Source organism: Corylus avellana, chromosome 5, assembly GCF_965113065.1.
Source record: "Corylus avellana chromosome 5, dhCorAvel1.hap1.2, whole genome shotgun sequence".
Lineage (NCBI taxonomy): Eukaryota > Viridiplantae > Streptophyta > Magnoliopsida > Fagales > Betulaceae > Corylus > Corylus avellana.
Window position 1 is genome coordinate 21,237,618 of NC_142494.1, and position 23,536 is coordinate 21,261,153.

Consider the following 23,536-nt stretch of genomic DNA (forward strand, 5'->3'; position numbering starts at 1 on the left):
GTCATTGGTCTATGGTTGGCTCTCATAAAATGAACCATAAGAAAACAAAAGACCAACCTGAAACCAATTTTGTTATTCTTTAGTATTCGCGAAAACAAAACTTAAGAAAACAAATAAAACTTCACCCCATAGATCGCTACTAAAAGCAAATCTAATGTGAATATATTAATTTCTAATTTGAAAATAACAAAACCCAACAAACCCTCACATGTTTCACGCCCCACCACCAACCAGCCAAGCATCGCAAGAAAGCACCCGAGGACCATTGGAGGGCAAGGGAGAAGGAGAAAGGGGGCGGGAAGGAGGGAGTTGTAACTCCCTCCCCCCACTTAAACTACAATTTTAATGTATGTCAAATTGCGATTTTGTCAAACACTTAATTGTATTTTTAAAGATTACTATTTCAAATCACACATTTAAAATAGTTATTTCTAAAGTTGTATTCTTTGAAATCTCAAACCCAATGGACCCTTATTAAAAGTTCAAAAACGAAATTGAACCATTTTAAAATTGAAGGAGCAAATTGAAATATATATGTCCCGTATTTTAGAGACTTCAATTGTATTTAGCCTTTTAAAGACATGGCCATGACACTTTTAGAGATTAGGTTAGAGGAATTCATATAATCAAGTTAGAAAGAAATTTTGCAAAGGGTGTAAAAGCCCAAAGCCGAACGAAGAGAAATTTAACAGATTGTCTTCTCCCCCTCTCTCTGATCCTTTGTATTGCTAAGAGGAAAAAAAAAAAAAAAAGCTTTTAGATGTGAAAGAGCAATGCAATACGGATGAATTAATTATACAAATTGTGTTGAATAAAACCTTTATATTATTAATTAGCGTAGGAAAATAAAAAAAGCCTTATATTATTAAGTACTAAGATTTTGTAAAACCTATTGTAAAACTTAATAAACATTTCTTGTAAATTGAATGGACATAAATTTTTTACAAATCAGCTTCAATCACTTATCAATATTTTGCCAATCACCATTTCCGTAACTCAAACCCGTGATGTAATGGTTGGTTTTGATACTAGATAATACAAACCTAACTCACCCTTAAAAATCAAATTATAAGAAATTGAATAGAAAACTCTCTATTTCATTTGAAATTGAGAGTATCTATTTAGTGTGAAATAGAGAATAATATTGTCCTAACATTAAAGTTGAAAAACAAAATTTACAATATTACCCTTTATTTACACTAAATAGATACTCTAAATTTCAAATCCACAAAAAACAAAAAACAAAAATAGTTTCCAAAAACTCATATACACAAAACGTGAGACATTATTTAGTACCTTTTGACATTATTTAGTACTAGTCTTTTCGGCTTCGAGCCACCCCAAATTCTCCCACTTTATGCTAGGCGTTGAACATATGGGCTTGATTGAAAGTTGGACCTCAAGAGGGAATGAATTCATTTATGTGGGCCACCAAAAACCTTCCCTACCTTCTACTTTTAACAACTAGATTTAGAAAATCTCTTTCTTTCTCTAATAAATTGAATTAGTTATACAAATTTTATTTATTTTATTATTTATTTTATATTTCTTTTTAAATTTTAAATATGATTTTATTATTAGTAGGATAGTAGGATGAACATTGGCCCTTAGATAGAAATGGACGGCCTTGATCTGAAATTTCTCTATGAGGATCCGGATCCCTTTAACACATTATATCTTGTTGGAAATTTCTCTTTTTTTTTTGGAATAAAGTTTTGTTAATATCAGAAAACGTGGGAATTCAATATATATCTTTAAGGTTATCCAATTCAATCGCCTCCAATTGCACAGAATTACCCTTTTTTGTCAGATTTTTTTTTTTTTTTTTTTTTTTTTTTTTAAAAAAAAAAATTGAATAAGGGAAAAAAGCTACAGGGAAACCCTTTTTTGTCAGCTTATTATAGATGTTTGTACCTTAATTCATGGGCTCCGAGGAACTTGATTCTTCAGCTTCAGATAATGTCACTTACCACTTTATTTAGGAAAAAAAAAATGTCACTTACGACTTTAGTATATTTTTCAACATAATTTTTTTTAAGAATAGTTTCTATAGGGACTTAGCATAAATTAAATCTTTTATACATTCCATTAAAAGAATGACATATCAGCATAAAACAACAAAAATAAATATTATAAAAATACTAAATTCAATAAAATTTAGGGAATACGCTAATGAAATTTTCCATTGATTGGAATTGATCCTACATTCCAAATGTTTAGTGCTTTATTCTCATAATCAATGTAATATAATATGTGAGGGCCCTACGGCTACCGTATGATAGGCCTAAATATGCGATATCCTATAAGGCACGAGCACGTGTTAACATATTGCCAACAGGCCGCTAGGAGCATCTCTAACAAATGTTTCAAAAATCTCTTTTAACATAAAGCCCTTTTTTTTTTTTTTTTTTTTTTTTTTAACCTCAAGTAAATTATCTTTTGCTATAGTAAAAAATTGCACTTTTTAGTTAGTTATTTTACATAATATTGCTAGAGCTAAGAATCACCGTCGAGGAAAAAAGTTGCAAGATAAGTGCAAGATTGGCATGAATCATTGATTTTTTGTTATTATTGGCGTAATAGCAATAGTTAAATCTAGTATATTCATATGATATTTGTTAAAAGAGGGAGTGTGAGAAGAGAGAAGAAAAGGAGGATATTTTCTTGGAGTTATTTGGAATTGAAAGACAACGTACAAGAGAAGCATACGAGGATGAAAAGCAATCGTCCTTGGATTTATAGTATAATAGCAATGATTATGTTTTTGGTTAACTTTATGTTTTGGTTAGCTTTATAGCATCCCAACATGTCTGCATGTGTGTTTTGATAAGAATACGAGGATGAAAAGTTTTTAACTTTTGTAGCTTTATAGTAGATAATGTTCTAAACTAACTCGTGACATTAAAGTTGAGTCCAAGGCTATGTGAGCTTTTTCATTGGAGCGAAAATGTCAATAATTGAATGACCATTATGGGCAAGACTAGCATGGCGGGCGGTTAAAGTATTCATTAAACGATTAAATTTATCTATTCTTATTAACTTAAATTTTTTAGACAAATTATTATTTAACATGATATTAGAGTAAAAAATCATGAGTTCAAACCCTAAACTCACACATGATGGAAAATAAATTATAATTTAACATGGTATCTATAAAATCAAAGATGATAAGTTCGAACCATGAACTCACACGGATTAAAAAATGTTAAAAATATTTATTAAATGATTAAATTCATATTAACCGATGGTAAGTTTTGGAATGTTAAGAGGCCACTTGTTGGATATGGATGTGACATGCGCATGCAAACAGAGTACAGCAACGTGGCCGAAAGGCTCCTTTGTAGGCTAGCTACAAGAACCAACAAATGCATTTAAAATGGAGCTCCTTCTCTTCTCTCTCATCTCCGTTCTCATCTCTTTTAGTCTTACTGGATTGGACCCCTAAATCTTCAAAAATATCTTCTGAAAATAAAAACTATCTATCTTCTAGCCACAACGTCAAGTACTTGCATGCAGTAAGTATGTACAAGTTGGCTAGCTGCACGCAATTGAATTATTTGATTATTTGGACCACATTATACATGAATTCGATCCAAAATGGCCAAATTGAATGCTGACGAATGATAGTAAGTAGCGTATGAAACATAAATCCAGACATGTTTCGGATATACTCCAAGGAACATGTGTTGATAACATATGTTAGCGAGTGTGAACTCCTACTATACGTACATGCATGCTCCTCATATGAATCCAAGTTGAGCAAATTGATTGACAACCCACTTGCCCAACTCATGAGATATTTAGCATAAATTGGGCGTCATGGTTAAAATTTGTTACGAGATTTGATAGTATGAGATAACGGTCATTGCGAGTAATATATAACTGACTTGGAGCAATAAAAATCCCGAATTTGTATTTGATCATATTAGACGTAGACCAATAAATAATAATGATATTTCGAAAGAGAATTTCAATAATTGAATGGCCATTTTGACCAAGATGACGACCGGCCGACGATGTAGTTTTGGCAGTAACTTGTATTAATGTTGATTTCAAAGTTTGGTCCGAGTTGGGAGTTATCACAAGCACATGTGCCATATGGATATGGCTGCGGCCTGCGTATGCTAACATTAACATTATCACAAGCAACTTGCCCAAAGGCCCCTGTCCTCATGACTCCTCAGGCCCCAGCCGCACACAACATGATATTTAACCTTGAAAAATATCTTCTGCAATTACGAAAAAGAACACAACATCTTCTGCGCGACTTGTTGGACCCATGTTGTTTTCATGTAAAAAAATTTGATTTGTAATTTTTAATAGGTGAGGCTCAGCACGTGGAATATTTAATTTAAATATGAGATGAATTGACAGAGTCAAGGGGCCTTTGGCCCCCTGTTAATTAAATTAGTACTTATCCCAAAAGTTTAAGCCGATATGAAGAGGTAAATTAATATATAGTTTATCAGTAATTTTTTTTCAAAATATTTAATATAAAAAATTATTGAGCCACGCGACCCTGAAACCAAGTTGAGCAAATTGAGAAGTACCCAATGGTCCAATTAAGATATTTAGCATAAACACGTGGCTTTAATTTTCTTGGACTCCCCCACAAAATGACTCCCCCACAAAATGATCAAGTCGGTTCTTTTAGGTGTATTGTGTATATATACTGCGAAAACTTCCCTCCTACTTTCATCACCCCCACATCCCCAACATCCCCCTCCATAGTATATACTTGAGAGAAATGGAAGGCTCTTCTTCTAAACTTTTTGTGACATCTCTTCTCATACTAGTTGCCACTAGCTCAAGCTTAGTGGCTATGGCGAGCCCATTGAGCACCGAGTTCATCAGAACGTCTTGCAGATCAACAACCTATCCAGGACTTTGCTTCAGCTCTCTCTCTATCCATGCAAATTTGATCCAAACAAGCCCTCGGATTCTGGCCAGCACGGCCCTCAACGTGACTCTTTTGTCGGTTCGCTCAACCTGTTCGGCGATGAAGGAGCTGTCGAAGAGCCAAGGAATGAGCCATAGAGTGCTTGGCGCCATGAAGGACTGTGTGGAGGTGTTTGGCGATGCGGTGGACCAGCTTCAGAGGTCTATAGGTCAGATGGGCAAGCTTAAGGGGTCTAATTTTCAGATGTTTATGAGTGATATACAAACTTGGGTTAGTGCTGTTTTGACGAATGAGGATACGTGCAGTGAAGGGTTTGCAGGGAATGCCATGAATGGGAAGGTGAAGACCATTGTTAGGGGCAGGATTGTGAAAGTTGCACAATTGACTAGCAATGCCTTGGCTTTGGTTAATCAATTTGCATCTCTTCATGGTTAATTAGATTCGTGAGGTCGTGAGGTTATATTATATTAGTTATTATGCATTATAGAAGAAAAAAAAAACGAACTTTTCTTGTTAATGCCTTTTATAGGGTGTGAAAATGTACTATGATGTGATATAAAGGTTAAGTTGTTTTTGTTTTTTTTTAAGAACTATGATGTGATATAAAATGTTAAGTTGTTTTTGTTTTTTTTTTAGAACCATGATGTGATAAAAAATGTTAAGTTGTTTTTGTTTAATTTAGAGTATTTTGTGTTTGTATTGTTTGTTAATATTTTTAATTTGAAAAGAGAAAATCAAAGGCAGAAAACAAGAATCAGGTGTTTGGCATATATAGCGTTAGTTATGATCCGTGCCGTTGCAGAGAAGATTTGTGGGTCTTTATAGGCAGGGGCTAAGCTCTTAAGATTATTGGTGTTGGAAAGTTGCATGTCTTAGGGACCTTTCTTTGTCTCTGCACAAGTTGCAAATTCAGCAAATGTATAATAGCCGAATTCATGCACTGGTGTTTCCTTTGTACAATCTACTTGGTTTAGTTTTTCTTTTTTAATTGTTTTCTAAGGCTTACATGGCTCAATCTAGGCTGTTCATTTTGAATGAACCTAAATCTTTGAAATTATAGGGACCTCAATCCTTCTTTGGGATATCTTTATATCACATGTTCTTTTAGTTAAAAAGAGATCAAGCATCACAATATCCAACTCTATATACCAAAGAATCCGGAACTCCTCCATTGAGAAAAATTCCCTGGCCTCCTACTCTTCCAAAAACACTCTACCAGCACCCAAAGAAAAATAATCACGCACCCAGCTCCTCAAGTCGAGAATTTTGCGCCAAGTCATATCATGTGTTAGTACAGTGAAGCCATGTGAAAAAGGGTAAAATTCTATCCACTCTATTGAACCAAAAGCCATTGATTTCTTCCACTTGTAATGTGGTAAATGCATTAGGAAAAAACTTTATCATTGAGAGAATTAAGTTATCAAGGAGTTTATCAGATTTGACTTTCTAGATGAGATCTCTAAATACTTAAACTGTCTTCTTAAGGCGGCATTTAGAACATGCCTTAAGAGGCACAACAAATCGAGGTTGGTTAGTTGCCTGCTTTGGCAGTCACCACCATGAATGTCTATTGGTCTATTACACAGGAATCTCAACGATGGAGCATGTGGACATGGTAAATCCTAACAGCTAGACGGCCACGACTGCATCTTTTTTTCCATTAAGCATTCAGGCCAGAAGCAAAACTGGAATCACAAATACAATGAAGAGAGTAATGCTATATATCACTCTCCTGCATCCCTCTCCCATCCTCCCAAAGCTTGCACGGTCCTCTATAGCATTTGGTGCAACAAGTACAACCAGGCACACACGGATACACACAGGTTTTCTGTACGACAATTGATTGTGCTTGTAACCTATCAAACACCCCCCCCCCCCCCCCCCCCCCACACACACACACACACAAAAAAAAAAAAAAACCCTCTAAATTATCACATCAAGCAGGGCTCATGAGCGTGTCATCACCTTGATGCCCAAAGATCATTACTTCAATTTAAGAAATGAAAGAAAGAAAACAGAGACACCTATATCTTCCACAGCTCAAATTCTTAGAAGGCAATTAACCAAAATTAAGGAATCTATCTTTTGTGAATCTATATAATTTATGAAGCACTCAAAAAAAAAAAAGAATTTCTTTTAGCTGTTGACACAGAGAGTGAGTTCTAGGCTACAAGAAGCAGTTAAGAGGCCCTTTTGGGAGGAGACATATTACCAATAAGAGAAATTGTTGTGCCAATTGCAAGTATATGTACCAGCAATCCTGTGAAAGTCAAAGATACGATTAAACCTCAATCTAAATGTAATATAACCATCCATTTTAGTATAAATCAGCATAAAAGATACACAACTCACCAAATAGAAAGCGGGCAGTCAACAGAAGTTCCAACTGCTTTGTTTCCCATCTATTTGGATCTTGGATAACCTACTCAGTAATTAAATACAACAATCAGGCAATTTCAATAGGAATAACAATTGAAGTAACAAGAGTAACTAATTAGTTTCCAGAACACATAAATATGTTGCAAGTGGCGACTTCCGTAAATGCCTGGACACACAAGAAACTTTTACCACAATATAGAAGTGATAAAAGACTAGTTTGATTACATTCCTTACAAGTTACCAGCATTTTGGCAACATGGCAACATGCAGCACGTCTCATATATAGATAGTACTAATACAATCATTAAAGTCAACTTTGAACAAAAAGTATAACTACTGCCATTTAGACATACTAACAGACATCAAGCGTAAAATTATGAGTGGCACATTTTAGACAGGCATCAAGCATCTGATATACGATAGGAAACGTAAAAAGTTCTATTAATTTATAATTATCAAACGTTCATCTAGTTACAAATGTTCATTAAGTTATAGAACTAGAATACAGCATGAATAAATTAATGATACTTCTTATCTTTTGAATTGTTCTGCCAAATCAATTGCTCAAGACCTTTGGTCTCTACCCGGACTGCATGAGAAAAATGAGATCACTTCTCATGGACTTGAGAAGGATTCTAATCTAGTTTTATAGCCTATTAGAACTAGAAAGAGCTTGGCTGGATCCTCATGGACAGAAAATGATAACCATCAGTTTGAAAATAATCAAGTGAACTGATTCCTTGGCCCGAACCAAGGACTCCCTTGGACATGATCAAATGGATCTTCCTATATTGTTAATTAGAGATTTCTCTCTAAATAATACGAAAAGGAGTTTGAAGAAAGGAAACGAGTCTCAACCTGCAAAAAATAGAGGATTTATTCAATCATGTGATATTGACATATAGGCAACATTCCTAACAAATTAGAGCCCTATGAACGTTGACATATATATTAGCAAGGTGATTATAACAAAATACTATTGGCATGCTACCATCTGCTGGCATAAAACTACAAGACCGATATATTTAAGGGCACGATATATATAGTTAAGTAGGGAAAGGAAAGTTGTTCTTTTGGGTTCGGGGTTTGATGCATCGCAATAGAGGAAAAGAGTGAGATCAGAAACCAAAAGAAATTATTCATGTCAGAAAAATAAGTGAATTGACCATCCACAATAAAATTTTCTGTCTGATGATCTGACGAAGCCAAGACAAACTAATTCATGGCTCGTTCTATTTCTACTCCAATATATTGACAGGTACGCTAATGACACCCTGCTGGTAAGTGCCTCTCTTAGAGTACTCAATTGGAAATGGTGAAATGAGTTGCAGCAGTTTCAATTTCTTGCATAAAGAATGTCAAACTTAGGGGAGAGGTTCAAAAGAAAAGAATTTCATTAAGGTAGGAGAGATTGGGCTTCCTCAAGTTATGGGGTTTATAAGGCACAATATGGAGCAGACAACTCTAAAAGATGACCAAGTGGGTAGCCACAGAGCGAGTAACTGGTTTCAGTTACACTAAGAGTGAGTTCAAAAGGGGCATTTGAATGTGAACCATCCCTTATTAGAATAGAGAATAAAATTATACTGTTTCAAAAAGGAAATTAAAAACCATGATTAAGAAGAAAAAAAAAATTACATAGCCATCTATAATCAATGACTTATTTGTTCTCCGAGACACATCATTTCCTGCTAGTTTACCTTAGACAGTCCAATATCAAGATGATTGTAGAAAAGTATAAAAATGTGGGTCCATGTGCCATCTAAATGGTAATTGATTCAAGTACCTTTATTTACCCCCAAAATTCAGAAAATGAAATGATTTACTAAGGATGGAAAAACAAACTTGTGATAAGACTTCAGCTCAAAGGTAACACTAAAGAAGAGAGTTCCTTTAATCTAATAGTATCAGTTAAAAGTTTTACAATTATGACACTACTTATTTTCGTAGTAAATCTTCCAAGTGAGTGTAGGAGACCTACACAGCAACACTAACACAGCTAAAATAAGGTCATGTTACAAATGCATTCTCCATTATATGGGCAAAGTGGCAGCTAAAAGTCGGCGATATCTGCATGTCTCAGCAAGTACCCAGTTGGGGGGTTCAGTTAGGGTTCTTCCAGCTCAATTAGAGTCAAGTCCATCGATGATTTACTTGCATTTCAATCCATCAAGGATATAGAGAAAAACAAAATCTGATATTAATGAAATATACACAGCAGATTGATCATTATTTTTTATAAGTACGTCATATACAGTGGATTCATTCTTGCAAAGGACTCAATTGTTGTTTATGTTCGCTTTTCAAACAATTTCATTGGGCTCGTTTGGCAACACTTTTTAGGACAACTCATTAACAAAAAAACTCGATAAACAAAACACTCAAAACTACTTTCACTTTTATGTCACATTACAAGCAAAAAACACTATAAATTTTTTTACCAAACAAATACAGATATGTATTACCAAATCCACTATGAACTTGGATATGTATGCAAGTGGCTATAGGACTTATTGACTTATTGAATTTTTTATATATTACTCAAAGTTTTGACTTAATAACTTCAACCGATCATCAAAACTGCTTCACAAGTTTTTCCAGGTTTTTCTATCTAATTTTTTTTAAACGTTCTTATTTATCTTCCTTGATTACTTCTTAAAGTGCTCAATGGTAATGAACATTGGGGAAAAAAAATTAACCTTCTTACCTCTAACATAAAATTGCTCTGAGCAACACGGGCAATCCAGAAAAGTATCGTGGCAGTAGATAAAACCATGTAGATTTTCAAGAAACTTGTTCGGCTACGTCTTCGACCTTTAATACAACAAGGATAAAGATCCAGTAATCAGAAACAGATGCATAAGCATGCAGTAACTTGAAAAAGATATATAGGATTTGGTCAGCCACCTAATTCCCCTATTATCAAAGAAACAAAACCAGCAGCAAAAGCTGAAATAGCAAGTCTATCAGGACCCTCCTTTGACTTTGACAGAACTGTGTATAAAGCTCCAAATAATTGAATGGCAGCCTGTAGTAAACAGTGCAAATCCAATCAATTGAAAACACAAAGACAGCCACTTGAGATAAAATCTGTTGGATAAAAAATGAATTCATGAAGGAAAATGATAAAAGTAATCACATTCATATAGAACCATTACACTACTACTACTATATTTTCTAATACCTAAGACTTGAAAGAAGGACCATAACATCTCAATTGAAATAACCCAGAAATCTCACCTAGCTAATTTGTAGGTTTTAAATGTTTCAATACCTATTCCACCTGAGCTAGTCTGGTCTATAGTCCCAACTCAAATTTAACTAGCCACCAGCAATAACGCCCAATTTGGAGACACTGTTCAGCTTGCTGTAGACCATATACTTTCTTTTCTTATGTAACAGTTTCTACGGTATAAATCCAATGACAAATCCATCTGTTGACCAAGATCAGACCTAAATCCGATTTCACTAATCAATGAGAAATGGTTATTAACGTGTTGCACTGCATCAATAAGGAAAGAAAGTAAAAAATAGTTTATAATAGGGTTTCTAAATTATGCAAGTGACGAACTAAGATACAGGAGTTCTACTTACAAAACAATCCACATTCAGACAAATGAAGCCAACAACACATAATAAAAAGAAAAATGTCCACAAAGCTGTGTTTTTGCATCTACTAATTAATAAAGCAGCCACACAATCAAAACAAAAAATATAAGTGCAAAGTTGTCCGAAATTTACTAGCCACTATCGACATGCATCATACATAGCCCTTAATGCATACAACAAATTAGTAGATTACCAATTATCAAAAATGGTAATTGATATAGGAAAAAAAAAAATGAGTGCATTATCAATTAATGCATACAACCAATTACTACATTATCAATTATCAAGTATCGACATGCATTACCCATGGAGAGAGAGTAATGTACCTGAGTTAAAATCAGAGCGTAGAGACGAGACTTCCCTGAAGCTACCTTTTGATACCCTAAAATCCAAGAAAAAAAAAATTCATGCTTGTTCCCTTTCTTAGATAGAGAAGCTAGATGAAGAACCCTAACGCTCTGTTTAGTTGCAGATAATGCGAAAGAAACCGCGAGAACAATTCAAAGTTTTCAATCTTGATAGCATTTAGATAAAATAAAATAAAAATAAAAAACTAATACCCGGCGCTCAAGTAACCGATTTCATATTATTTTCCTTCCCTTTGCTTTCTCGGGAACCAAACAGAGAATAGAAACAGAAAATTCAAACGGAAGGAACAAAAAGAAATTGAGTAGTGGCGAAGCTTACGTGAATCGACGACCATACGATAGGAGAAATCTGAGCCGTCCGTCCCAGAAGGTCTCCCAGATGCTGATTTTCTTTGCTGCATCTTCTACTTCTTCGATTTTCTGCTTGTGCTTTCAGATAGTCGAAGTTCCTGCTGTTCAAAGCTTCTGAAAATACATGGGTTCAAAGTTGAATTTTTCATAAAATGGAAGCGAAGAATTTCAAAATGGGCCCATCGGGTTTTACAAAAGTAGAAGGGCCGGGATCCGACTAAAGGTCCAGTATAATTACGAATATTTCTTTGAGGGGTCAAATATAATTATAAGAAGTTAAGTAACCTCTTGTATAATAAAATTAACATTAGATCGCAATTACAACTAAAATTAGTGAAATAAGTTGTAATTAATGATAATGTAGGACAAGTCTCATAAGATGACACATTGACACATGTCCTAGGCTCATTGGAGCAAGTTTTGGCTTTGAAAAATGATTCATTTAATTTTAGAGAAATGCTATAGTTCAATAAAAATACTATTTTTAGCCCATAAAAATCTTAGGTGGTAAAAGGTTACACGCCCCATTCGTAGTTGTTGTGGCTCCACCCACTAATGGGGCATGTGGCCACTTGCCACCTAGGACATTTATGGGCTAAAAATTGTCTTTTTATTGCACTATATTATATCTCTTTATTTTATGGTCCTTATTTCATTCTTCTACCTTTTTAAATTACTATTAAGTCTCCAAGAGGTAGTTTAATTGGCTGGAACCACGCCTAATGAAGCGGAGGTCACTAGTTCGAATCTTCCTCCCCCCTCTTATGCGGACATGTCAAAAAAAATAAAAAATAAAAAATTACTGTTAAATTTGTGGGCTCATGTGAGTTGTACACGTGGATCTCACAGATCCAATGATAATTTTGAAAAGTAGAAGAATGAAAGAAGGACCATAAAATGATGTATAACATGTCTTATTTATTTCCTTAAATCTTTTATCAAGCTATTAATTTCCCTTTTGAGATGGGCCAACTTGCCCTAGGATTTCATCTTTTGTAGCATGTGGCTAATACATGAACGGTAAGATTTGGACCCATACATTTGGCCAAGCGATAGTCATTAAGGAGAAGATTTGCGGTGTTTTGAGAGCAACAAAATCAGTTCTTCAATGTGCCAAGATCAAGGTAGGTGATTTATTACTTACTTGTGTCTTCAAGTTATGTTGATTTTTTTTTTTTTTTTTTTTTTAAATGTAATTCATGTTTAATGTTAGAATATATTCTGATTTTATATTATTGATTTATGTTTCATAGTATAGATTGATTTATGTTTCCTTGTATAAGTCGATTTAAGTTTACTTTTATAGGTCAACTTATACAACTATAAATAATGACGTATGTATTGTAAACAATAAAGTCAACGAGCACAATATAGAGTAGGTTGAAAGAAATTTTTTCTAACCCAGTTTAAAAGAAATCAAGAGTAATGTATGTATTCTATCATTACTCTAAAATGTGATATAATTAATAAAATAAAATTGTAATTTTCAGAATTAGCCTAAAATCAAATGTGAAAAGTTAGAAGAAGAAAAAAGTATTATATTTTGAAGAAGTAATTGCTGTGAAGTAAGCCAAGACGCCCACGAAAGGTGAATTCATGTACGTGGTTGGCTCCGATTGGGCAACATCATATCGAGAATCTTCAAAGGAATCGTCCTCATCAGGCCCTCCGACAAGAGCCCCGGTTAACAGGTTTATGTCATGCATCTGGCTTTTAAAGTATTTGTCTCCGTCACGGCACCTCATCCTCTGTGGGTATACATGAATCGAAGGCAACGTAGCTCCACGGTGATGAATCTTCCGAGGAAACTTTCGACCAAATCCCACCATGTAAGACATGCCCAATGGGTTGTTTCCTAGTATATAGTCTACCTACACGAATATTTAGAGTACATAATTAGGAAAATATTTTCCATACAAACTAATAATCTTAAACTCATTCCCATTTGGAACATGTTAGAAAATATTTTATATTCTCTTCATTTTCTTGTTCATCAAACTTTAATTTCTCTATAAATCAAGATCATTATAATATAGTTTCAATATTAATTCAATAATTCATTCTCTGTATGCTTCCATTCTCTCTTTCTCTTAAGGGAAAAAAAAAAACAAAATTAGTCCGTGTGGTTTCCTTGATTTACAATTAACTCCATGTGAAATCAAAATGAATTCAAAGGTACTTGAGGTATGCCAAAAAAATAATTTAGTCCCTAAAATTAAATTTCGTCCACTAATTTAACAGCTTTCATTAGTGTGACACTAACTTAAATCGGACAAGTATCACAATTTTATTGGTTCTAACGTTTCAGGCTATTAGAATCTGTTAAGTCGGTGAACGAAATTTAATTGTAAGGACTAAATTAGTTTTTTGGCATACCTCAAGGACCTTTGATCGAGTTCATTTTGATACCAAAGAGAATTAATTGCAAATCAAGTAAACTACGTGAACTGATTTTACATTTTTCCTTCTCTTAATATATATATTATATTATTTGTTTCTACGTAAAACAAAAGAAGCCTCATTTTTTGTTGACATTACATGCATGCATGATAGTCATGTAGTGATGATACCTGGCCTCTGGCGACATCGATCAGCCTAGTTGGGGTGGCAACAACATAATCACATCGAACTACTTTATTGGCAACTTCCATATGCTTGGCGTAAACAATGAGGAGGAAAGACAAAGCTGTTGCATGTTGCAAGTTACTTCCTCCGGGTTTGAATAGAAGCCCACCTAATCAACCAATTAAAGATATGGTTGGTCTGATATGACATATTATTAATTAATTGGACGATAAGTGAATAGAGGGACTTATTTAAAATCAAAATAAAACCGGTTGAAATTGAAAACCTGCTGGAGACTAAATTGAAATTGCATGAAAATCTAAGGATTGAATTTGAATTTAATTTTTTTTTAAAATTTCAGGAAAGTTGGAGGGTTTGGGATAGTTGAGCTTAATTTGCTATACTTATGAATTCGATATGCATATTTAGGTTGGTGAGAGCTAGAAATTTACCTGGAGAGTAACTGACTGATTTGGTAGGTGATTCAGGTAATATGGAGCATACAAACTTGTCCGCGTTGAGAATAAAAGGATCAGCATTAATGATGGAGTCCTTCATCACCCACTGCCAGCAAAGGAAAAGAAAAATTAAGGATTAATTAAGCAGGCTTTAATTTCCATTTTTTTTTTCCGTTGTTACTGATGTAAATTGTCTCCGCTCGTGTCATGTACGTACATTAACCAACATTAATAAGACATCGTTTCTAGAAAGTAGAAACACGACATGAACACTTAAATGACTCATCGTTTGGTTATCAAAGGGTAACTCAATTGACTGGAGACTACGCCTTATGAAGCAGATAGCACTAGTTCGAATCTTCCTCTCCTCTTTTCCTCTCCTTATACAGACATATAAAAAAAATGACGCATTGTTTGGAGTAGACGACTGGTTTTTCGCAGTGAGAATTGTTAGAAACAAGGTAATGACAAACCTGGGAAACAAGAACGTTAATGCCAGCATGCTTAGCATCCCATCCAAATTCAGCAAAGCTAGCACCAATAAATGGGTTCCCATTTATATTTCTTACAACAATGGACTCCAAGCTGTATATGTTCTTCTTTAGATAATTCCAATAACCATCCTCGTTTGTTGCCTTGTATAACCATGCTGCTCCCCAGAGCAATTCATCCTGCAAGACATAGTCACACAAAACTCTTAATTAACCATTCATTTTAATTAATTTCAATCTAAAAAAATGGGAATTATAAAATTTTTCTTCAAAAGGAGTGATCGTCTCAAATTTAACTTCTCAAAGTCACACTCTCTCTCTCTATATATATATGTATATATATGTGTGTTGATCAATCTATATGATCTAAAATAAAAGAATTATTTCGGACACCGATTTATACAGACCGATCAATTACTTATCCCATAAATTCTAAACCTTAAACCTTAATGTACGTACCACATAGCCGCTGAAATCACAGTAAAATGGACATGCTGCCTGCCCGATACTAGAATTGTAAGATCCCTGATACTTATCTGCAAAGTCAAAAACCTAATCCACATATAGAAAAGAATGATTATCATTTTATTTCTTCTAAATTAAAAAAAAAAAAAAAAAATGAAAAGGGGGTAATCAACCTCAATTAATTACCTGTTTAGCCCTTTGAAGAAGGGCTGAAGAATATTGATAATCAGAACCCTTAAACGCAATTGAAGAGGCTGCAAGTGCGGCTGCAATCTCAGCAGAAACTTCTGAACCCGGATGTGTTCGATTAATTGCATAAGAGGTTCTAGGAGTGTCCATGTCCTCAGGCCTCTCCCAGCAATCGTGATCACCAATGGGGTCAGCAACTTGGCCAATCACAACGTCAGTGACGCTGGTGGCTTTAAGCAAGTAGTCAGTTCCCCATCGGACGGCCTCCAACGCATGTTGTAGCTCCGGGCCCATTGATTCGCCAAATTCTATCACACTCCATGCCAGAGTCGTTACCGTGAATGCCATCGGAAAGTGAAACTTTACGTTGTCTCCGGCATCGTAGTAACCACCGACCAAATCCATCTGTGAATGAAATGCAAGTACTTTTATGAAATATTATGAAAACAATCGAAAATAATATATCCTTGAAGACTTACGCCAATGTCAGAGCCATCACGAAGAGCGGAATCACCCCTCCAAGTAATCCGTTGGGTAGAGGGTAACTTCCCTGACCTCTGGCCTTCAAAGAAGAGAATGCACTTTGACAAAGCGTCGGCATAGTCGGGTGAAGCTGCAGCCCTTGCACCTATTGCCATCATCATCGTTATTGTTCCCGCCAATACCAATAACCCTCGAAAGGCATTGCAATATTTCCCACCACCCATTCTTTCTTTTTTCTTTCTCTCTCTACCTAAACCCAATTCGTAGACAATAATGAGAAACCAGTATATACATCACGTGGACATAAATCAAGAGATGAAATTATGGAAGGTAAATGAATTATGGAAGAATTGAGCGCCGGTACGTAGAATCAAGGAAGTTAATGTGAAGAGTATAGATGTGGAAACTTTCGAATTATAGAGAAAATCAAAGAAAATATGAATAGATATAGGTTTCCATATATGCAGTTTCAATAGTTTCCATGTTTTCATGATTTTAAAGAAAAGAGTAGATATTTTTCTATCACTTGGAAAGAAGTATGGAGGCATGCATGCATAGTTATATACGCAAAGGCATGCAACCGTGCAAGGTGCAAAGTTCTAGTTTCATTAATGTAATTGGCTGCTAGCTTTAATATTTGTGGAAATATATATCTTCTTTGAAGCAGGTCAATTATTGCATACTGGGTTGATAAGATTAGTTGGTCCCAAAAACGAAGAATGCCAAAACGTGAAAGGCAACTCGTGATTGCTTGAGGGTTATGTACAAGTCACGTTTACATATGACAGGAATTAGGAAAGGTTTAATAATTCCTTTCAAAAAAAAAAAAAAGGAAGGGTTTAATAATTTCTTTTGGAAGGTGAGTAATTTTATAAAAATAAATAAATGTACATAAATGCACATGCATGGGCATACCTTCAGACAATATACAAAGTATGATAACTATCCCCCTCCCCTAAACAATATACAAAGTAAACAAAAGAAGAAAAAAAAAATGTCTACATTAATGGAAGGGCTGGGAAATCTCACACACTCACACACTATAAAAAGAGGAATTAATAAGGGGAAATGCTAAATACCCAACTTTTTTTTTTAATTTGGGCAGAAATTTTCCCTTCTTTTTTAATTTAAAAAAAAATACAAAATAAAAAAAGTTTCTGAAGCAATTGCAATCAATTTTGTCCTTCTTTTATTTGGTTTTTATTTTATTTGATTTTTATAAAAATACCAAATAAGATTTTTTTGTAAAATCATTGTGTGCTGTGTTTATTATGTTTCTAGATATATAGTGTATTTTGCTCCGATTATGTCTTTACTTTTTTTTCTCTTTTTATTTAAGTGCTTTAATTTTGTATTCTCACATTATGTCTTAAAAACTTGAACTCGTGATTACTTATAGTATTGACTCTCAATCCTGAGAGGTATGTGAACTCAAATGTAAAGTATATGACACTTTGATATATTTAGGGGTAGGTTATTTCATGGTCAAAATCTCACTATATTTGAATGATCACATTTAGCATTATGGGAACGCTACTCTTCAAGATTGAGTTCATAATCACTTTGGTTGGAATCAAAGAGATATAAAATATACATTTGAGATAGATTTAATGAGAATTGGTTATTCTAAGTTTTAGGTCCGAGCATTTTAATAAGAAGTTAATAAAATAAAATATACTCAATGGAATATAATTTCATGAGTCAAAGAATAATCAAAGATATTAAATCGAGGACTCAACGATAAAAAGATAGTGAAATAAAAGTTGCTGTAAATTTTAAATTGACTTTAATTTCACTATATATATTTCATGGAGTGGCCAAATGCTATTATATATAAGAAATCAAGGAAGCTCTTGTTTAATTAAAATAAATAGTATAGTGCAATCACAATTTTTTAATGGAATAAGTTGTAATTAATGGTAATCTAGAACAAGTCATGAGATAACAAATATCTTAAACCCATTGGGGTTAGTTTTAGTTCTGAGATAACAATTAATAAACATGAAATTTCGAGAGCTTTGATTACGCCACATGTAGTGTGACACTATTCACAAATGAATGAAAATGCTTTTGCATTTTGTTAAGATAACGAGATGGATGAGATTTTTAGTTATTTGGTTAGCCATTTTAGCTAAAAGGGGAAAATGACTTAAGCCATTAAAGTGGCCTTATAAAAACAGGCAACAATAGTACTAACACTACAAAAATGGTGATAATTTTTTACCAGGAGTTTTTGACGTGTCAATGGTATTGACACGTCAAAAACCTCTTTTGACGTGTAGTTTTTGACGTTTATCAACAGTCAAAAGGGTGGGTGTCAAAAATCCCAGATTTTTGACGTGTCTACAGTGACACGTCAAAAACTTTTGACGTGTCGGGAGTAACACGTCAAAAAAAATTACACTTAATTACACTCGTTCTCGAAATAATATTGTTCGTGTCATAGTCTAGTTGATAACCAAATAAAATTACACTTAATTCTTTAGAATAAGTTAATTATATGGATAGAGTTTTCCTCCGAACTAAGTTAGAAAAATTTCCTCAAACTTAATCTATAAAATTATCATGTGCCATTCTCACATGCTTTTTTAAACAAGGGTTCTCAAGCATTACTCTTTTTTAATAGCACATAAGAAGCATATACTTTTTAAATAGAATTTTCTCAAACTCTTCTAATGCTATTAAAAAAGTGTATACTTTCACATATACTCAAGAGACACATGACAATTGTCGATAAATTGTCCTTAACAACCGTAACTCCATGATCTTCCGTTTAAAAAATAAAAAACCAAAATCAATTATGAAAATTTCATGAATAAACAACAAATGATTTTTTTTTTCCCTAATTAAGAAAACAATCTACGAGTTTGAATGTAATTTGAAGTAAGCCAAGAGTCCCACAAGAGGAGCATTTATGTAGGTAGTTGGCTCCGATTGTACAAAATCAGCACGAGAATCAGAGAAGGAGTCCCTGATGTCAGGTCCTCCAACAACAGCCCCTATAAGCAAGTTTGGATTGGGATTGTTGCTGCTAAAGTACGTGCTTCCACCTTCGCAATCAATTCTCCCTGGATGTTCATCAATGGAAGGCAATGACGACCCACGATGGTGTATCCTCTGGGGAAACTTCTTGCCATATCCCACCATGTATGACATGTTCAGTGGGTACGTTGCTTCCTAGAATATAATCCACCTACACCAAATATCCCACCATCCATATAATATATATATATATATATATATATATATATATATATATATATATATATATATATATATATATATATATATATATCAACCATCATCAGATCGATCTCTTCAATCATGGAAACTGAAATGCATATATATATACCTGGCTTCTTGTGGCTTGGATGAGCCTAAATGGGGTGGCGACAACCTCACCACAATGAATCACTCTTTTTCCTTGACTCAAATAGCGAGCATAGACAATAAGAAGAAATGACAACGCTGTTGCATGTTGGAAGTTACTTCCTCCCGATTTAAATAAAACCCCACCTAATCAATTTCAATGATAATTAATATCAATAAAAGGAATTAAGTTAATTGCACTAAAATGGAACAACAACATGTTACATGTGTATTCTGTCGGATACATATTACTCCTTTATTTTATTCATTATTTCTTTTTACTACATTTGCGAGATATATATTACATGAAATCCTGATCCAACAAAGTGAACTTAAATGCAAAAAAAAAAAAAAAGTACCTGGAGAATATGAGACTGAAATGGTTGGTGATTCAGGCAATACACTACACACAAACTTGTCCGCATTAGAAATAAAGGGCTCAGAGTTGGAGTTTCCATTCATCACCAACTGCCAACTCAAAAAGGGCATAAACAGGGTAATTAAATAAATAAAATTTATATATATATAGTGATGAGCAGAGCTCAAGGTTCTCTGTGGAGGTCGAAGAAAGGGTGTTAATGGTGTTACCTTGGAAACAAGTATGTTAATACCGACGTGCTTTGTGTCCCAGCCGAATTCGGCATAGCCAACAGAGTTCGCCAGTATCATGTGCATATTCTCTACTACATATTCCCATATTTAGCCTCCTTTGTTGCCTTAAATAACCATGCACCTCCCCAAATCAATTCATCCTGTAAGAGATCATGCACCCATTTATATAATATTGATCACCAACTTTACCGGATCCAGATCCCCTCGAATCCTTAGAAAATTTGAGTTTCTCAAATTTCTAATTTTGGCCATTTAATATATCTAAGTGTGTAAAAATAAATAAAATTGGCGCGTTAGCACACCTGGTAGCCACTGTAATCACAATAGAATGGGCACACCCGCGGGCCAAGACTGTCATTATAAGATCCCCGATACGTATCGGCAAAGTCGAAGACCTAATTATACAGCCATAAAATAGCGTCACGTCAATCTTGTTAAATGAACATGAAATAGAATTATAGTATCTTGTATTTCTCTCGTTACCATTCTTGCCCTTTTAAGAAGCCTTGCCGAGTATTCAAGATCAATGGGCCTAAACGCCATGGAAGAGGCTGCAAGAGCTGCAGCAATCTCAGCCGAAACCTCTGAGCCCGGGAACTGTTTGCTGAGTGCATAGGGGGTTCTGGGGGTGTCCATGTCTTCAGGCCTCTCCCAACATTGGTGGTCGCCGTATGGTTCACCGACCTGAGCAAAGACAAGGCCAGGGATGCTTGTGGCCTTGAGAAAGTAGTCGGTGGCCCATCGAATGGTGTCCAGAGCATGAGAAAGGTCCGAACCCATGAATTTTCCAAACTCTAAACGCTCCAGGCAAGCATGGTTGTTGAGAATGCCATTGGGAAGTTGAACTTAACGTTGTCGCCGGCATCGTAGTAACCTCCAACCAAATCAACCTGAAATGATCACTTGAAAATGTTCCTCAATTTCATCCACAAATAATCAATTATGTAACATTCATGTAAACGTCGTAGTCCTTTAAGTTAAGTTAAATATGGTTTATGTGTATTAATGAGATTATTACTTATATAGAATATGTAAGTCATAATACCTCATGAGTCATGACTTATAAACCCTAGTTCATAGTCAATGACAAGATTAGGAATTTCATTTTATAAGACTAACATATCATTCATGATGAATTATTTTGATCATGGAAGTTGAGATTTCCGATTGATGTATCGGTGTGGTTACAATGCACTGATCGAACTACACCAACTAAGTTGTTATTCAATAAACTACTGTGAATTGAATAGCTTGAAGTCACGATTGCATATAACATTGACTCCCAATCTAAGAGGAATGTGAAGTGTATGGCTACTTTGATACACTTAGGAGCGAGATCATTCATGATCAAAAGCTCACTGTGTTTGACGAATGCATGTTGCATTATTACGGGAACACTACTCTTCAAGATTGAATCCATAATCACGTTTGGTTGGCACCAAAGACATGTAAAATATTCCCTTTAAATAAATTTAATTCAATTTGAGTATTTTAGTTATAAGGAGTTACAAAAACTAAATATACTGATCAATGACATATGATTTCAAGAGTATTATACGAATAATTAAAAGATTAAATCAGGAACACAAGGATTAAGATATAGCTAGTGAAATAAAGTGGCATTAAATTTATTTTGATTTTAATTTCACTATGAATATTTCTTGAAGGGGTCAAATGCAATTATAGCCGGTCAAAGAAGCCAATCTTGATTAATCAAAATAAATAGAGAAGTGCAATCACAACTTTTTAGTAGAATAAAATTGTAATTAATGATAACTTAGAACAAGTCATGAGAACCACTAGATCTTGTTTGGAACTTGTTTTGCTAATCTTCCATTTACAAAAGCTTTGATCAAATAGTAGTAATATTTTAAGGGGGGGAGATATACATATGAAGAGACTTACACCAATCCCAAAACCATCACGAAGAGCAGAATCCTTCCTCCAAGTCATCCTGTGGAGAGGGGGCAACTTCCCTGATCTCTGGCCTTCAAAGAACAATATGCTCTTCGACAATGCATCCCCATAATCATGTGAAGCCACCACCTTTATCACCATCCCCATTGCTATCATCCCCACCCAAACGGACAACCTTTGAACTTTACTCATCTATACCCTCTCTTTCTCTGCGCAAAACAACAAATGTTGAAGCCGCTCGTTAATTAATCTTAAACTTACGCCTATATATATGACAAGCTAGCAAGAGAGAGAGAATTCTGTTCATGCACCAATGGTGGAGTCCCTTCCGGTGAATGTTGGTTACAGTGTATTTGGATGATTGAGTTCGTGAATCGCAACGAGGACGGAGAACCTTTACGTAGTATCATGCTTCCGCTGCTCTTTTTCATTGACTAACGTACATTTATATCCTCATTTTTAATATATATATATATATCAATGTATTTCCTATGCCCCCAAAAGCTTTCTAAATTATTTAGAATATAATAAATTAAATCATTAAAATTTCATTATAGAGACTAGCTAGACCAATTGATTTCCCTTTTTTTTTTTCTGTTGAATAATTAGCGAATTAATGAGAGAAATTGGTGAGGCCATTAAGCATAATCCCGGCCGAGCACTCTTGAAAATGAGTAGTCCAATGTATTTCTTATTTTTCACTCAACGGATTGACATGCACCCAATGTATAGAATACTCAATATTCAATATTGAGTGTCGATCGATCCGTTGACTAGAAGCTGTTTGAATAATTAATATATGAATTTCACCAAATTAATTCCAAGTTAATGACCATCGATCTTTTAACTGTTTAAAAGTAATTTAATAAAATTAAGTTTATTTTATATAAACATATAATCGTTTTATATATTTGAAAGACAAAGACTTTTTTTTTTTTTTTTTTTTTTGAATAAACGACTCATCTCATTCAAAAATTATCTGGGGAAATACAACATCTAGAGCATAAAGCTCTAAATACCAAGAGCTAAAACAGCTCTAAACAATAAGAGCAGATTGCTCTAAAACAACTATATCATGGACAACCTCCGGGACTTCTTCCATCCAAATTCTATCAACCCCCGTAATTTCAGCTGCCCTTGCCAATCCATGAGCTGCTTCGTTGGCGGCACGGCGTACATGTTCCGTTCTCCAGCTCCTGAAACCCGGCAAAATAGCATGGATATCTTCAATAATTTGGCCAAAATTACACCAATTTGCCCCTCCTCTAATAGCTTGGACCACTGTTTTGGAGTCCCCTTCCAACATAATATTTTGGAGGCCCAAATCCCGACAAAATTCCACGGCGCAAAGAGCCCCCATCGCCTCCGCCACTGTAGGGT

The 23,536-nt window shown here is 34.6% G+C and overlaps 3 protein-coding genes and 1 pseudogene across 3 annotated transcripts; 1 reads left to right on the top strand and 3 right to left on the bottom strand.

Moving 5' to 3' along the window:
- The first annotated feature begins 4,676 nt into the window (after positions 1–4,676).
- On the top strand, positions 4,677–5,538 carry LOC132183182 (Plant invertase/pectin methylesterase inhibitor superfamily protein). Its single transcript, XM_059596589.2, has one exon. The coding sequence runs from the start codon at positions 4,748–4,750 to the stop codon at positions 5,333–5,335; it is 588 nt and encodes a 195-aa protein (XP_059452572.2). The 5' UTR covers positions 4,677–4,747; the 3' UTR covers positions 5,336–5,538.
- Positions 5,539–6,906: 1,368 nt separating this feature from the next.
- LOC132183183 (jagunal-like protein) lies at positions 6,907–11,737 on the bottom strand. The gene is made up of 6 exons (XM_059596590.2): positions 11,576–11,737; positions 11,215–11,270; positions 10,187–10,307; positions 9,987–10,093; positions 7,253–7,322; positions 6,907–7,160 (listed from the first exon to the last, which is right to left on the bottom strand). Exons 1-6 carry the CDS (start codon positions 11,655–11,657, stop codon positions 7,081–7,083), a joined length of 516 nt encoding a protein of 171 aa, XP_059452573.1. The 5' UTR covers positions 11,658–11,737; the 3' UTR covers positions 6,907–7,080.
- Positions 11,738–13,124: 1,387 nt separating this feature from the next.
- LOC132182008 (endoglucanase 8-like) lies at positions 13,125–16,180 on the bottom strand. Its single transcript, XM_059595221.2, has 6 exons — positions 15,773–16,180; positions 15,581–15,673; positions 15,104–15,301; positions 14,625–14,736; positions 14,178–14,341; positions 13,125–13,478 (listed from the first exon to the last, which is right to left on the bottom strand). Exons 1-6 carry the CDS (start codon positions 16,178–16,180, stop codon positions 13,125–13,127), a joined length of 1,329 nt encoding a protein of 442 aa, XP_059451204.2.
- Positions 16,181–19,117: 2,937 nt separating this feature from the next.
- Positions 19,118–22,303, bottom strand: LOC132182009 (endoglucanase 8-like; annotated as a pseudogene).
- Positions 22,304–23,536: the final 1,233 nt, after the last annotated feature.

Excerpts from the sequence above, each read along its gene's own strand:
- LOC132183182 (XM_059596589.2), top strand. The coding sequence starts at position 4,748 with ATGGAAGGCTCTTCTTCTAAACTTTTTGTGACATCTCTTCTCATACTA.
- LOC132183183 (XM_059596590.2), bottom strand. The coding sequence starts at position 11,657 with ATGCAGCAAAGAAAATCAGCATCTGGGAGACCTTCTGGGACGGACGGC. Across the intron at positions 11,271-11,575 it reads TCGTATGGTCGTCGATTCAC|GGTATCAAAAGGTAGCTTCA; the intron begins GTAAGCTTCGCC and ends CTTGGATTTTAG. Across the intron at positions 7,323-9,986 it reads AGAGCAATTTTATGTTAGAG|GTTATCCAAGATCCAAATAG; the intron begins GTAAGAAGGTTA and ends ATTACTGAGTAG.
- LOC132182008 (XM_059595221.2), bottom strand. The coding sequence starts at position 16,180 with ATGGATTTGGTCGGTGGTTACTACGATGCCGGAGACAACGTAAAGTTT. Across the intron at positions 14,737-15,103 it reads TTAACGTTCTTGTTTCCCAG|TGGGTGATGAAGGACTCCAT; the intron begins GTTTGTCATTAC and ends CTTTGCTGGCAG. Across the intron at positions 14,342-14,624 it reads ATCAGTCAGTTACTCTCCAG|GTGGGCTTCTATTCAAACCC; the intron begins GTAAATTTCTAG and ends TTGGTTGATTAG.